Below are 17,516 nucleotides of genomic sequence, written 5' to 3' on the forward strand. Positions count from 1 at the left end.
GACTTTAAATTTCTAAGTGTTAAAGTAAGAGTTTAAAGTGATCAAGTGTCTATAAAATATATTGAAACAAACTCCATAATTGCGGATTCGCTTACTAAAGGACTACCACCCAAGGTTTTTATGGGGACGCTACTCACTGGTGTAACATTGTTTCATTATATTAATTCGATTTAGTGGAGTTTGTAATTTTAAATTTTTTTTTGTTATAGACACATTTTTTATTATTTCAGTTTATAAATATTTTAAGGTTGTTTTCTTCAAAAATAAAGTTTATTTAATTTTATGATCACTTTGATTTGGGTAAAGTTTGCTCTCACTAAGGTTTTAAATATTACAAATATTACATATTTAGATCAACTGCCAGTAGACAGAATAATTACCCTTCTTAAAACCCTAAAATTTTTAAATTTTTTCAAAATTTATACAAATCAATATTTCTCAAAATATATATCTCTTGTTCAACTTATTAAGCTTGAATGGGAGGTTCAATAATCAGATTTTGACCACCATGAGATTCTAATAAGTTTTACTTTTAAAATATTTGAGTTTATCTTAACCTAAAAAGATGAAATTTAAAAAAAAGTTGGAAAAAATTAAGATCAAATTTCTTCAATTAATGTTTCATGCAAAAGAAACTTGATTTTAAATGAAAAGCGTTTCCTTCAAATGAAAGCTTTTGGAGAATATTTTAATATTTACTTTGATGAAAATATAATATTTTTATTTATGTAAATTTAGTATTTTTTATAATCTAAATGCTATTTAGGTTTAACTATTTTTATTATAAATTTAATTTAGTTTTTATTTTATTTAATTTTCACTCAATGATATATTATTTATGTGAAATTGATAATTTGGAAAAAATTAAATATGTTAAATTTTAATTAGTTGGTTTAACATTCTCTATCGATGTTAACACCATGTTGAATATTAATATGAATATATTAATTTAAAATAATTAAAATTTGTATTGCTGGTTTAAAAATATTAAAATTTGTAAAAGAAGAAAAGATATTTGTTTATAATTTAAAAATTATTTATTTTAAATATTTTAATTAAAGTTATATTAAGTTAAAGAATATATTAAATATAGTTGAGTGTATAATAATATTTTATTATCTTTAAAATTTATTGATGTGATACTATTTTATTAATCTTAAAAATTATACTTTTTTTTAATATTATTTTAATATAATTTATTCCTGTATATATTAAGATAAAGTGTTTATAGGAGCAGTCAAAGTAACATTTTGTAAATTTCAATGTGGAAGGGCATTTCCCAACCAATTAATATGTCTGTAATTCTTCGAGTGTTCGCCCCTTGGTCTCCGGAACTAGCTTTCCGATGAATACAGTTCCGACAGCACCCATGAAGGCAAAAATAAAGAAAGTTCCTGAAGTCAAAATATATTTAAACCCAAATCAAAATCTCAACAAAATAACAAAAAAAGAAGATGGAAAATAAGTAAAGAATGTTACCAGCTGAGTTCCATTCAAAAAGAAAAGTGAGTGTATGAAACAACCCAAGAACTAGTCCAGTTTATCAAATTCACCAACCTTCCTCCTGAACCCCTTATATTTGAAGGAAATATCTGAAATAATATTGTATATATACATATAAACCCCCATCACTAAATTTAATCCTCATTTATGATAATCTTTAGTCATCAAAATGATTTTGGGAAATTTACCTCAGACACTATAATCCAGGGAATTCCCCCCATGCCAAGGTCAAAACTAAGAAAAAAAACCTGGTTACAATAAACAACAATTAAATATTCCGTAGTGAACAAATGTGAACTGTGACTTGAAGATTGCATATAAGTATAGTAGCTTTACCAATACTCCAATAATCACCAAAGTGGCAGTTAGATATCCTTTCTAGCATGAAAATCCTGCTCATTTCATGGCGAAGAAATAAAATTGATGTAAAACAAAAAAATGGGCTACAAATAGCAAAATCATGTAAGAGAGTCTAGTTAAGTTGAAACCTGCAAGAAGAATGATAATCCTGTAATGACACGACCCAAGCATGATCCACCTGCAGACATCTGAAGAGATCGGTGCTAATTGAATGTTTAAATGCTGATGAACTTAGAGATATGATTGGAAAAAAGTTGTTTGAGACTAACCAGCAGAAGTGGTCGTCGTCCGGATTTATCAATGAAGAGTACTCCGATAATAGCCATGAAAATCGGCTAAACAACATCTCACTATGCAGTAGAATACACCAGTACAATGTTTTAATTAATCTGATATCAAATGGTAATTGTCATTTTCTAACCTGAAGAACAGCTACTCCAATAGATCCAACCGTGCTGGGAAAACCTATTAAAGATCAAGAATCCCTTTGTCTAGAGTTTTCAACAACCAAAATCTATGTTTCAACAACCAAATTAAACAAATATGGTTCCAAATTTACCTGCTGATTCGAAAATAAAACTTGCGTAGTATGAAAAACCATTTAGGCCTCCAAATTGCTGGAACATCATAAGTCCAGCACAAACCTGGAATAATTTTTGCATACACATCAAATAAGCATCATTATGCAGCTTTTGACAATAGAAACAAATCTATGTATCTCATTATCTCTCACAATCAATGGATAGGCATATCTCTTCTGGAAGAGATTCAGAAGCCCTTCATCTGGAATCTGCTCTATGTATTCTGTGTACAACTGTTACATAACAAAAAGAATAAGTCTCGTTCCTATAAAACATAGGTTAAGAGTTGGAAAAACCAAGTTCTTTAGGAAGTTAAACTTTTTGGCTTTGTAAACTGATATTTTGTATTGGTTCAAGAAAAGATGAGATTTACTCTAATATCCGTAGCTTCTTGAGAAATATCAGCATGTTCACCACTAAGGCGCCGCAGAGCAGCTTCAAACTCTTTCGTTTCATTAGTCTTGGCCTGCAGTTGGTTAGCAGTATCAATTGGACACATTAATGAATTTTCATGCCATATTGTTTCGAATACTGTAGCCTATACATGCATTAAACCCCACTAACCAGCCATCTTGGAGACTCCGGAATAAAGAACAATCCTATTAATTGTAGCACACATGGTATGACTCCTGAAAACAAAATTAATGTCAGCTTTTTAAGTAGCTCAAAATTCGAATCTCTGGCTTACGAAGAATGTCACCAACTAAAAGTTTAAACTATATCAAAAGAAGTTACCTATAAGGGCCGAGGTGCGCCAATTGATCAGAGAACCCATAATAAACATGACTGCCTTGCCACAGCATAGCATTAACTGTAAAAAACTAACATATATCAGCTAAAGGAAATCTGCTCTCCGGAATCAAAATATTGAGGAATCTGTATAAGAGAAGATTGAGAAGACCCCTTTCACCATACCAGTGAATCGTGTAGCAAGTTATGGAAGTTACCACATAACAAATAACCCCAGATCCACATCCAAATAGAAGTCTTCCCAGGTCAAGCCACAGAGCATCCTGTCAACATTGGGTTCCATTTCTTTTTATTAATCAGTTCATCACTGCCTTGGACTGTTTGAGATTTTCTGAACGACAAACCTTTGAGAATACTATAGCAAACCACCCTGTGATGCAGAAAATTTCTGAAATTCCCATTGCCTGTTTAGATATATAATGTATCTAAGTTGTTAAATTACTTGCATCAAGCAGGAAACTGGATACCAAGCATCTTTAACATATGTTACGATTAATAGAAGACTTACGCCTCATCGGCTTACGAGATCTGCAATCTTCCCACTACATGCTGCTCCAAGCATCCCTCCTACTGTTAATATGGAACCAAAGACTGCATACTGCATCAGTGAGTGAAGTTAATCACTGACCATAAATATTATGGAGTAAAAAACTAAGATAAAGGCAAACATGTGTTTATTCTACTTTGATGCTGTGATTCAATATTTTCATCTTAATATTAAATGATCAGATCACTTTCCCAAAGATGATATTGAGAAAGTGAAACCCTAAACCATAGTTCAAAAGCTACTCTGCATTTTTTTTTACCTCAGATAGAGAAAGGCCAAGGTCTTCCATAATGCCGCTTTTAGCCGGTGATGAATACCCCACCTGAAAATGGATCTCAAACCAATCAAATACGCCATTAATGTAACACCTCTAACCAATTTATATCATAAACACCACATCAAATTAAGATTAGATCATAATCTAATATACATCATGTTCTTTCATACTCATTAGCCGATTTTTTTTTTTTACTAAACCGAATTTAAGCATGGAAATTAGGCCATTTTCGCATGGCCATTTATATACATAACCCAAAATCAAGCCTGTCAGTTATGCTATACATGCCATAAAATTTAATTCAATTTCAACAAAATACCGAAAGGAGTCGATAGTGTGATAGCCTTCTCTGACGATCCCCGAGCTCGTAACCAACTTTCAAAATCTATAAAACAAAGAATAATCATACACACAGTAAGCTTTCGCAGCTTAGTAAGTCATAAGCAACATTAATTATATGAACATTCACACTAAATCAAATAGCCAAATCAACTCAAACCTTAATTAAATATACATATATCACACTCACAAGTTTATATGTTACCAAAAATGTATAGCTAAATGCACAATTACGCATAAACATATATAATTATCATTTTTAAATATTACAACTATATCAATAGGCAGAAACACTTATGTTCAATTGTGATAAGACATAATTTATTTCTCACATAGCTTTAAGTCATCAATTCAAGTATACAACTTACCTTAATTTCATAACATAGCATGAATACATACCTAAAACATTTAATTCAATTTCAGATTCTGTCTTTATATCACATTGCCCGTTGAACTATTCAGAATTAATATAGATACCCGGATAACTCGTAAAGATCGTACAATGCCTACGTCCCAGACGAGGTCTTGCATGTAATCAAATATCGATGCCACTGTCCCAGACAGGGTCTTATGCGTAAATCATATACGATACCAATGTCCTAGACATGATCTTACACGTAAATCATATACGATGCCAATGTCTCAGACATGGTCTTACACGTAAATCATATACGATACCAATGTCCCAGACATGGTCTTATACGTAAATCTCAAATCAATGCCATCGTCCCAGACGTGGTCTTTCAGAATATTGTATATCAAAATTCCTATGATTCATTAGGGCTTTTGAATGTCGCAATTAAATAAATTAAGCTCGAAACAGGTCATTCCATGCGTAGTTAAAATTCAGCAACAACAACTCATCAATTATACAGGGCATTTAATTTATAAATTCATACTCAATATATATATTATTTCAGATAGTATAAAATCATAAACAATGCAAGTCCCTAAATCAGCCTAATAGCATTACATTCGGACAATGTTGTTAGCCCAAAATGGATAGATTAATTAACACCAAATGGCAACATAACCACATCTAAATTTGACCGAAAAATCAATAAATTCGGACAGTTATTTTTATTAAATAAAAGGCATAAATGGTAGTGCATTGCATAATGAATTTAACACAATCAGGCAACTTTAATTTAAGCTCCCTATCATTTAATTAGTGTATGTAACATGTACAGACATTGCATTTATAGCTTGTTTCAATTAGCTTTAAAAGAATGCATTAAATGTTGAAATTTATAGCATTCAGACAACAATTCTCATTTTTGGACAGGGTTAACTTTTATAAATTAATATTTTTTTTTCTTATTTACAACAGCAGTAGACGAATTACACTAAAATTTGCTGCACATTCAATACAACAATTTCATGCTAAAGTAATAATCATTCATGCAGCAGATTTCAACAGCTTTTGTTTATTCATTAAAAAATTTTCTTTTTCACTTCTAACTGCAGTATTTTGATAATATATATATAACATGTATATTGAGCTATTAAATTCTGCTTAGCAATATTTATATTCAAACATTATTTGCATGTAATAAATATATTTTAAACATAAAAATTTTACAAAATTTTCTTCGAAGAACTTACCTCGGACGAAGACGAACGAATCGGAAGACTATTCGACAACTTTTGATTTCCCTCGTTCCAAATTTGATTTCCTCTTTTCTTGATCTAAATCAATACAAATTTAACTCTTTTATTCACTAAAACATTCAATTCAATCCACATACTCATATTTAGGGCATTTTACAAATTAGCCCTTACATTTTCACATTTTGACATTTAAGTCCCTAATTCACAAAATTACAAAATACATATAATCTCATTTTACACATGCTAGGCCGATTGTTTATACTCTTCATATATGCCCATATGTTTCATTTGTTTCACATTTTAATCCCTCTATTTCATTTTCACATTCTAACCCAAAATACTCAATTTCATAAAAAGTCCAAACACAAAACATATTAATCTCATACCAAGCTTTCATAACTTTTCAATTAACATCATTAAACCCACAAAATCATCAATGGAAAAACTCAAAAATCATCATCAAATTCTGAAATTGAGGCTTGGGCTGAAGAGAACACATTGCAACGATCACAAAAACGTAGAAATTATAAAAAATCGAGCAAACTACATACCTAAATCAAAGCTTCAAAATGTGCCGAACCTAAACAACAACCATGGCTTCTTTTCTTCTCAACATTCAGCCATGCAAGAGATGAAATACTCCACTAACCTTTTAATTTGTTTTATTTATGTCATATTATTACATCATTTACAATTTTAACCTTAGTGATTTAATTTACAAAACACATAATGGTTGTCCTTTGCCGTCCATAAGCTTTAATAGTGGCCTAATTTCCCTTTAAGGACTTAACAATTAATTAACCATAGCAATTTAGTACTTTAATAATTTAAATGCCACTTTCACATTTTAAGCGATATAGCCATTTTTACAAATTAAACACACAAACGGATAAATTAAATCATGAAATTTTCACACACGTTAATTCATATACTATAAGCACGAAAAATAATATTAAAATATTATTTTTTAACTCGGACTTGTGGTCCCGAAACCACTGTCCGACTAGGGTCTAAACCGGGCTGTTACAACTCTCCCCCCTTTAGGGATTTTCGTCCCCGAAAATCTTACCGGTGAATAGGTTTGAATAACGTTCTTTCATTGTACCTTCTGACTCCCAAGTTGCTTCTTCAACTCCGTGTTTATGCCAAAGTACTTTGACCAACGGGATTTTCTTATTTCGTAATTCTTTAACTTCACGAGCCAGAATGCTAATCGGTTCTTCTTCATATGACATATCAGACTTAATTTCAATCTCGGTCGGACTAATCACATGCGAAGGATCGGATCGATATCTATGAAGCATCGAAACATGAAATACATTGTGAATCTTTTCTAACTCAGGTGGCAACAGCAATTTATAAGCAACCAGCCCGATACGCTCTATAATCTCATACGGTCCAATGAATCTCGGACTTAACTTACCTTTGCGACCAAATCTGAGTATTTTCTTCCACGGTGAAACTTTTAAAAACACTCTGTCCCCGATCTGAAATCATATATTCTTTCTTTTCAAGTCCGCATAAGATTTCTGCCGATCCGAAGCTGATTTCAAACTATCCCGAATCATTTTCACTTTCTATTCAGTCTCTTTAATCAAGTCTACCCCGTGTATCTTATTTTCACTGAGCTCGGTTCAATATAATGGTGTACGACATTTACGATCATACAAAGCCTCGTAAGGTGTCATTTTGATACTAGATTGAAAACTATTATTATATGCAAATTCAATCAAAGGTAAGTATCGTTCCCACGTACCTTCAAACTCGAGAATGCAGCACCTCAACATATCCTCAAATATCTGAATGATTCCGTTTGCGGATGGAAAGCTGTGCTAAAATGCAGTTTCGTACCTAAAGCATCTTGTAATTTCTTCCAAAATCGCGATGTTAACCTTGGGTCTCTGTCCGAAATAATAGAAATAGGTACACCATGCAACCTCACAATTTGTGAAACATACAATTCGGCAAGTTTATCAAGTGAAAAATCAGTACGGACCGGAACAAAGTGAGCCGATTTTGTCAATCTATCAACAATAACCCAGATTGTATCTTTCTTGCTCGGTGTTAACGGTAAACCAGATACAAAATCCATCGTGACCCGGTCCCATTTCCACTCGGGAATCATAATCGGCTGAAGTAATCCAGACGGTACTTGATGCTCGGCTTTAACTTGCTGACAAATTAAACATTTTGAAACAAAGTCAGAAATGTCTCGTTTCATACGGTGCCACCAATAATGCTGTTTCAGATCGTTATACATTTTTGAACTACCCGGATGAACAGAAAATCGACTACTATGAGCTTCATTCAAGATCATCTGAATTAACTCTAAATTTTTCGGAACACATAGTCGAATTCTAAATCTCAAACAATCCTCAGCATCAACTAAAAACTCTGAATCAACTTTCAAATCACACTGGCCCGTTTTGCAATTAAATCACTATCGGCTTTTTAAGCTTCACAAATCTGTTGAACAAATAACGATTTTGCCTTGAACTCAGCTACTATCGCACCATCATCAGACATTGCTATATGCGCATTCATTGCACACAGAGTAAACAGTGACTTTCAACTTAGAGCATCAACCACAACATTAGCCTTTCCCGGATGATAGTCAATCACAAGCTCATAATCTTTTAGCAACTCTAACCACCGTCGCTGTCTCAAATTTAGGTAGTTCTGAGTCATCAAATATTTCAGGCTCTTGTGATCAGAATAAACATGACATCTTTCACCGAATAAATAGTGACGCCATATTTTTAAAGCAAAAACAATAACGACCAATTCGAGATCATGTGTCGGATAGTTCTTTTCGTGCGGCTTTAACTGTCTTGAGTCATAAGCTACAACTTTGCCTTCTTGCATCAAAACACAGCCCAAACCATTCAAAGATGCATCACTAAAAATGACAAATTCTTTACCCGATTCTGATTGAACTAATACTGGAGCTTCAGTCAACAAGGCTTTCAACTAGTCGAAACTTTTTTGACACTTCTCTAACCACTCGAACTTAACATCTTTCTGCAATAGCTTCGTCATCGGAGTTGCAATCATAGAGAATCCTTTCACAAACCGTCTATAGTAACTAGCGAGCCCTAGAAAGCTTCGAACTTCAGATACATTTCTCGGAGGTTTCCAATCAAGTATAGCTGAAATTTTACTTGGATCAACCCGAATACCTGATGCTGATATAACATGGCCTAAGAAACTGACTTCGCGTAACCAAAACTCACATTTACTGAATTTTGCATACAATTGTTTATCTCGTAAAGTCTGTAACACAAGTCTTAAATGTTCAGCATGCTCTGCCTCATCACGGGAGTAGATCAGAATATCATCTATGAATACTATCGCAAACTGATCCAGATATTGTCTAAAGATCCGATTCATCAAATTCATGAAAACAGCACATGCATTAGTAAGTCCAAAAGGCATAACCAGGAACTCGTAATGTCCGTACCTCGTTCGGAAGGCTGTCTTTGGCACATCAGAGTCTTTAACTCGCAACTGATAGTAACCCGATCTCAAATCTATCTTTGAAATCTTTGAAAACACTGAAGCCCCTTTTAGCTGATCTAACAAGTCGTCAATACGTGGCAACGTATATTTATTATTTTTTTATAGTCACCTTATTGAGCTGTCGGTAATCAATGCACATTCTCATTGTTCCATCTTTCTTTCTCACAAATAGAACTGGTGCACCCCAAGGAGAGAAACTCGGTCGTGCGAAACCTTTATCAGTCAACTCTTGTAACTGTGTTTTCAATTCTTTTAATTCGGTCGGTGTCATACGGTATGGAGCTATCGAAATTGGAGTCGTCCCTGGTATTAACTCAATACCAAACTCTACCTCTCGAGTAGGTGGCAAACCCGGCAATTCTTCGGGAAACACGTCTGAATACTGACTCACAACTAGCACGGATTCAATCTTCTTTTTGGCCATTCTACTATCAAGAACATATGCAAGGTAAGCTTCACAACCTTTTCTCACATACTTCTAAGCCAACATCGAGGATATTACAGCTGGTAAACCATTCAGATCATTAGATTCAATTCGAATAATCTCATCATTCTGACACCGTAGATCAATAGTTTTCTGTTTGCAGTTTACAATAGCATCATGCAGGGTTAACCAATCCATACCTAGAATTATATCAAACTCGTCAAATGGCAACAACATCAAATCAGCCGAAAAACACAAATCTCGAACCATCAACGGACAATTCTTACACACTTTGTCAACCAAAACACACTGGCCCAGGGGGTTTGATACTTTAATTACAAACTCAGTAGACTCAACAGGCAAAGTCTTACTGGATACTAAAGTTTCACATACATATGAATGAGTTGAACCAGGATCCATCAATGCAATAACATTAGTATTATAGAGAGTGAAAATACCAGTAATAACATTTGGGGATGAGGCCTTTCCTTGTGTGCGTATGGCATAAACTCTGGTAGGTGCACGAGCCTCGGATCTAACAGCTGTACCTTTAGTACCTCTTTGACTACCACTCATAGCACTCATGTTTCTGGAGGGTTTACCTCTAGCTGCAGTGTTACCAGATCTGGTATTCTGTACCGGGTTTTGATTCGCCAACTCAGGCACTCCCGAATATAATGATCCTTCAATCCACATTTAAAGCAGGTTTTATTAAGCAATCTATAGCTACCGAGATGTTATTTTCCACAATGTTCACACTCAAGTTGATTTGATATGACATTACCCACACTTGCTACAGAAGTAGCTCTCAAACTTACAGGTGGTCTATCCCTGTACCATCGTAAATACCCTGCAGTAGCCTTTGAACGGCTAGTGTCATCTCTAAACTTCTTTGAGGTCGACTGAAATGACTTATTGAATGATCTTTTACGGGAATCTCTAGCTTCAAAGTCAGCCTTTCTCTTCTCTTTCCCAAGCTCTTCAACTTTGCAAGCTCTTTCAACAAGTACTACAAACTCTTTTATCGCAAGTATGCCAACTAATGTTTAATGTCTTCATTCAAATTTCATCTTCAAATCTTTTACACATAATAGCTTCGGTTAATATACACTCTCGGGCGTACCTACTAAGTGTCACAAATTTTTGCTCATACTCTATCACTGTTATTCGACCCTATTTCAGTTCAAGAAATTTTTTGCATTTTTTATCGATAAATCTCTAGCTAATGTATTTCTTACGAAATTCTGTCTGAAAAAATTCCCAGGTCACTCGCTCTTTCGGAATCACCGATACCAGTGTATTCCACCAGTGATATGCAGTGTCCCGAAGCAAAGATATAGCACACTTTAAGCACTCATCAGGGTTGCAGGATAGCTCATCGAACACTCGAATAATATTATCGAGCCAAAATTCAGCTCGCTTAGCATCATCATCATTGGTGGCCTAAACTCTTTAGCCTCGTATTTTTGAATTTTATCAATAGGAAGCTTATTCAATCTCAATATATCACTTACTTGAGGTATAACAGGTATCGAAGTTGGATTAATCGGGGGTGGAGGTTGCGGTGCAGCCGGATTAGTACAGATATATTGAGTAAACCATTCATTTATCATTTGGAAAAGGCTTGTTTAGCCTCTCCCTCCTGGTCAATCGAGGTCGGTTTAGAATTTACTAGCTCTGCCCCTTGCGCGGGAGCAAGCGCTATACTCTCAACATCATCAGTTACGACTCGATCGGGATCTATTACTATACAAAAACACATTTTCAGATGTCAGAAGTCATCACACTATTGCAACATAATTTATGGCATGTATAGCTAGACTCACACGCGCTACATTAGTCCTAGAATCGACTAAACCGTAGCTCTGATACCAATAAAATGTAACACCTCTAACCAATTTATATCATAAACACCACATCAAATTAAGATTAGATCATAATCTAATATACATCATGTTCTTTCATACTCATTAGCCGATTTTTTTTTACTAAACCGAATTTAAGCATGGAAATTAGGCCATTTTCGCATGGCCATTTATATACATAACCCAAAATCAAGCCTCATCGCTTATGCTATACATGCCATAAAATTTAATTCAATTTCAACAAAATACCGAAAGGAGTCGATAGCAGTGATAGCCTTCTCCGACGATCCCCGAGCTCGTAACCAACTTTCAAAATCTATAAAACAAAGAATAATCATACACACGAGAAGCTTTTGCGACTTAGTAAGTCATAAGCAACATTAATTATATGAACATTCACACTAAATCAAATAGCCAAATCAACTCAAACCTTAATTAAATATACATATATCACACTCACAAGTTTATATGTTACCAAAAATGTATAGCTAAATGCACAATTACCCATAAACATATATAATTATCATTTTAAATATTACAACTATATCAATAGGCGTAAACACTTATGTTCAATTGTGATAACACATAATTTATTTCTCACATAGCTTTAAGTCATCAATTCAAGTATACAACTTACCTTAATTTCATAACATAGCATGAATACATACCTAAAACATTTAATTCGATTTCAGATTCTGTCTTTATATCACATTGCCCGTTGAACTATTCAGAATTAATATAGATACCCGGATAACTCGTAAAGATCGTACAATGCCTACGTCCCAGACGAGGTCTTGCATGTAATCAAATATCGATGCCACTGTCCCAGACATGGTCTTATGCGTAAATCATATACGATGCCAATGTCCCAGACATGGTCTTACACGTAAATCATATACGATGCCAATGTCTCAGACATGGTCTTACACGTAAATCATATACGATGCCAATGTCCCAGACATGGTCTTATACGTAAATCTCAAATCAATGCCATCGTCCCAGACGTGGTCTTTCAGAATATTGTATATCAAAATTCCTATGATTCATTAGGGCTTTTGAATGTCGCAATTAAATAAATTAAGCTCGAAATAGGTCATTCCATGCGTAGTTAAAATTCAGCAACAACAACTCATCAATTATACAGGGCATTTAATTTATAAATTCATACTCAATATATATATTATTTCAGATAGTATAAAATCATAAACAATGCAAGTCCCTAAATCAGCCTAATAGCATCACATTCGGACAATGTTGTTAGCCCAAAACGGATAGATTAATTAACACCAAATGGCAACATAACCACATCTAAATTTGACCGAAAAATCAATAAATTCGGACAGCTATTTTTATTAAATAAACGGCATAAATGGTAGTGCATTGCATAATGAATTTAACACAATCAGGCAACTTTAATTTCAGCTCCCTATCATTTAATTAGTGTATATAACATGTACAGACATTGCATTTATAGCTTGTTTCAATTAGCTTTAAAAGAATGCATTAAATGTTGAAATTTATAGCATTCAGACAACAATTCTCATTTTGGACAGGGTTAACTTTTATAAATTAATATATATTTTTTCTTATTTACAACAGCAGTAGACCAATTACACTGAAATTTGCTGCACATTCAATACAACAATTTCATGCTAAAGTAATAATCATTCATGCAGCAGATTTCAACAGCTCTTGTTTGTTTATTCATTAAAAAATTTTCTTTTTCACTTCTAACTGCAGTATTTTGATAATATATATATAACATGTATATTGAGCTATTAAATTCTACTTAGCAGTATTTATATTCAAACATTATTTGCATGTAATAAATATATTTTAAACATAAAAATTTTACAAAATTTTCTTCGAAGAACTTACCTCGGACGAAGACGAACGAATCGGAAGGCTATTCGACAACTTTTGATTTCCCTCGTTCCAAATTTGATTTCCTCTTTACTTGATCTAAATCAATACAAATTTAACTCTTTTATTCACTAAAACATTCAATTCAATCCACATACTCATATTTAGGGCATTTTACAAATTAGCCCTTACATTTTCACATTTTGACATTTAAGTCCCTAATTCACAAAATTACAAAATACATATAATCTCATTTTACACATGCTAGGCCGATTGTTTATACTCTTCATATATGCCCATATGTTTCATTTGTTTCACATTTTAATCCCTCTATTTCATTTTCACATTCTAACCCAAAATACTCAATTTCATAAAAAGTCCAAACACAAAACATATTAATCTCATGCCAAGCTTTCATAACTCTTCAATTAACATCATTAAACCCACAAAATCATCAATGGAAAAACTCAAAAATCATCATCAAATTCTGAAACTGAGGCATGGGCTGAAGAGAACACGTTGCAACGATCACAAAAACGTAGAAATTATAAAAAATCGAGCAAACTACATACCTAAATCAAAGCTTCAAAATGTGCCGAACCTAAACAACAACCATGGCTTCTTTTCTTCTCAACATTTGGCCATGCAAGAGATGAAATACTCCACTAACCTTTTAATTTGTTTTATTTATGTCATATTATTACATCATTTACAATTTTAACCTTAGTGATTTAATTTACAAAACACATAATGGTTGTCCTTTGCCGTCCATAAGCTTTAATAGTGGCCTAGTTTCCCTTTAAGGACTTAACAATTAATTAACCATAGCAATTTAGTACTTTAATAATTTAAATGCCACTTTCACATTTTAAGCGATATAGCCATTTTTACAAATTAAGCACACAAACGGATAAATTAAATCATGAAATTTTCACACATGTTAATTCATATACTATAAGCACGAAAAATAATATTAAAATATTATTTTTTTAACTCGGACTTGTGGTCCCGAAACTACTGTCCGACTAGGGTCTAAACCGGGCTGTTACAATTAACACATTCATTCCTTAACATAACATATAGCCCCAACCCACTATAACATATCAAGTTTCAAGCTTGTGAGGCTGAGATACTGATGATAAGTATCTTCATCCTTTACCAATTGATATAAGTTAAGATTTTCTTTCATCATTTACAGGCAATATGAACCAGATATTGCTACTATGGTATTAAAGATAACAGTAATTGTGACAGAAGTTGAACCATTTTACTATTCTTACAGCATTTCCAAAAGCATATGCACCAGATATTGCTACCATGGTGCTAAAAACAACAGTAATTGTGACAGAAGTAGAAGCATGATTATTATAGCTAATAACCCTATCTCCTATTAGGTACAGCATTCTTGAATACAAAGAAATACGAATTACTCATGGAAATTGCTTAGTATTATCTTGTATTGAATCACTCTCATGCTAATGTTTTTAAACTTGAATTTGAGTAAGTGTTGTTAACAAACTCTACTAACCTAAGTAACAGAATGGTAACAGATTAACAATATATGTTCTCTAACATTCAACCAACTTTCCCAATAGGTAAGACCTAAAGTAAATTCCGAAATCGAGTAAATGTTGAGACCGACAAAGGTTTTGTGAGGATATCAGCAACTTGGTCACAGGCAGGCACTTTACTTACAACTAGTGAACCACTAGCCACCTTTTCACGAACAAAAAATAAGTCAAGCTCGACATGTTTAAACTTAGAGTGTAACACCGGATTAGCTGCAACTGCTACTGCACTTGAATTGTCACACCAAATAGCCGGAGGATCAGTAGAACGGACTTGTAACTCTGTTAGTAGAGAAACTAACCACGCAATATCACTGGTAGCTGGAGCTAAGCTTCGATATTCAGCCTCCGCCGTGGATCGAGAAACAATTTGTTATTTCCTAAAACACCAAGAGTAGCCAGTCGTAGAACGGCGATCATCAAAATCGAGACCCCAGTTGGCATCTGCATATCCAACTAAAGATAGCCTATCAAATGGGCGAAATACCAATACATGAGTAATAGTGCCATGTAGATACCTCAAAATACGTTTTAATGCCACTAGATGTACTGTAGTAGGTGCATGCATGAATTGACACACAATTAACTGCATAAGCAATATCCGACTAAGTTAAGACCACATATTGAAGAGCACCTACAAGGCTTCTGTATTCAGTAGGATCAGCAAGGCGATCACCATTATCTTTAGACAACACCGGGGAATTTACCATCGGTGTGTGAACACTCTTTGCATTAGCCAAAGAACTCCGATCAAACAGGTCCCGAATGTATTTGCGCTGGCATAAATAGAAACTTTATTGGATAATCGATTAACTTCAATACCCAAAATATAATGGAGATCGCCCATATCTTTTAGAGAAAATTCTTTATGTAACTACTAAACAAAACAGCTTATCTCATGAGCTGAACTACCAGTAATAATAATATCATCTACATAAATCAAAACATAAAAGACAAACTTGGTTGTAACTTTAACAAACAAGGAAGCATCAGATTTTTATAAGACAAAATCAGTAGAAATAAGAAATTGTTTCAATTTGTCAAACTAGGCACAAGGAGCTTGCCATAATCCGTACAATACCTTTGTCAGATGACAGACTAAAGGTTCACCATTTGGTCCATACTGAACATAGCCAGGAAGTTGGTGCATGAATACTTCGTCAGTGAGCTCGCCATTTAAAAAAGCATTGTTGATATCAACTTGACGGAGTTGCCAACTATTAGTTACAACAATGGATAAAATGATTCGGATAGTGGTCGATTTAACCACCGAACTAAAGGTTTCCTTGAAGTCACATACAGGTATTTGTGAACACCCCTTTGCTACCAACAGTGCCTTTCGTCGATCAATAGATCCATCAGGATTCTTCTTGGTTTTGAAAAGTCATTTGCACACAATCATTTTCCGTCTAGGAGGCAAGGAAACAAGTTCCCAAGAGGAGTTAGCCATTAAAGCATCAAATTCAACTTGAACAGCTAGTTTCCATTCTTTATGAGCAAACGCTTCTTCAACAGTGCGTGGCTCAAAATCAACAGCTTCAATGAATAAAGCCTTAGGTTTAAAAATCCCTTCCTTAGACCAAGTAACCATAGCATGAGTATTGTTCAGAGGAGCAGAAAACACAACGGTTAGATCAGACATCCCAGCAAGATGATCAGATCCTATTGCAACTGACGAATCAACAGGAATGGTCTGGAGTGGACTACACGTAGTTGGCGAGCCATCAGATTGCACAGGATTGCTACTTGGAGTAGGATCTAGAGATATAGTAGGCGATGAGTCAGTGACTCGGCTAGGTGTGGCGGTGGATTGAATAGAAGAAGATCGAACAATAGGAATATATATGGTGACACATGGAGAAGATTGAACTATAGAGAGATCAGGCGAAAAGAAAAAAAATTGACGCTCATTAAAGACAACATGCCGAGAGATAAAAACCACACCTCCTGGTGTGAGACAGTGATAGCCCTTATGTTGAGAGTTATACCCTAAAAACGTAGATGGCTGGGAACGAAACTCTAGTTTATGATGCACAAATAGACGCAAATACGGGAAGCAACAACACCCAAACACCCGTAAGTGATCATATGTAGGTTTATGACCATAAAGGGCCTAATATGGAGACTGACCTTTCAGAACCAGAGTCGGCAGACTATTGATATGATGAACAGCACTATAGAAAGCATAACTCCAATAACGTATCGGTAGATTGGCCTAGGCTAATACAGTAAGACCAGTCTCCACAATATGCTGATGTTTGCGCTCAGCAACACCGTTCTATTCAAATGTATAAGGATAGAAAAGACGA

General features: G+C 34.2%; 1 protein-coding gene across 1 annotated transcript; it reads right to left on the reverse strand.

Annotated features, from left to right (window-relative positions):
- Positions 1-1,169: 1,169 nt before the first annotated feature.
- Positions 1,170-16,357, reverse strand: LOC105804806 (myo-inositol transporter 2-like). Its single transcript, XM_052623561.1, is given in 29 exon segments — positions 1,170-1,394; positions 1,480-1,511; positions 1,513-1,592; positions 1,692-1,751; positions 1,840-1,872; positions 1,875-1,895; positions 1,992-2,051; positions 2,133-2,198; positions 2,276-2,328; positions 2,423-2,507; positions 2,597-2,677; positions 2,818-2,910; positions 3,009-3,073; positions 3,180-3,290; positions 3,400-3,457; positions 3,539-3,598; positions 3,703-3,792; positions 4,001-4,063; positions 4,338-4,403; positions 5,963-6,046; positions 7,965-8,141; positions 9,819-9,965; positions 10,305-10,594; positions 10,696-10,927; positions 14,920-15,043; positions 15,282-15,489; positions 15,597-15,651; positions 15,846-15,983; positions 16,289-16,357. Coding segments are annotated over 29 exon segments (2,808 nt in total). The 3' UTR covers positions 1,170-1,287.
- Between the last annotated feature and the right edge of the window lie 1,159 nt (positions 16,358-17,516).

Source organism: Gossypium raimondii, chromosome 11 (genome assembly GCF_025698545.1).
Source record: "Gossypium raimondii isolate GPD5lz chromosome 11, ASM2569854v1, whole genome shotgun sequence".
NCBI lineage: Eukaryota > Viridiplantae > Streptophyta > Magnoliopsida > Malvales > Malvaceae > Gossypium > Gossypium raimondii.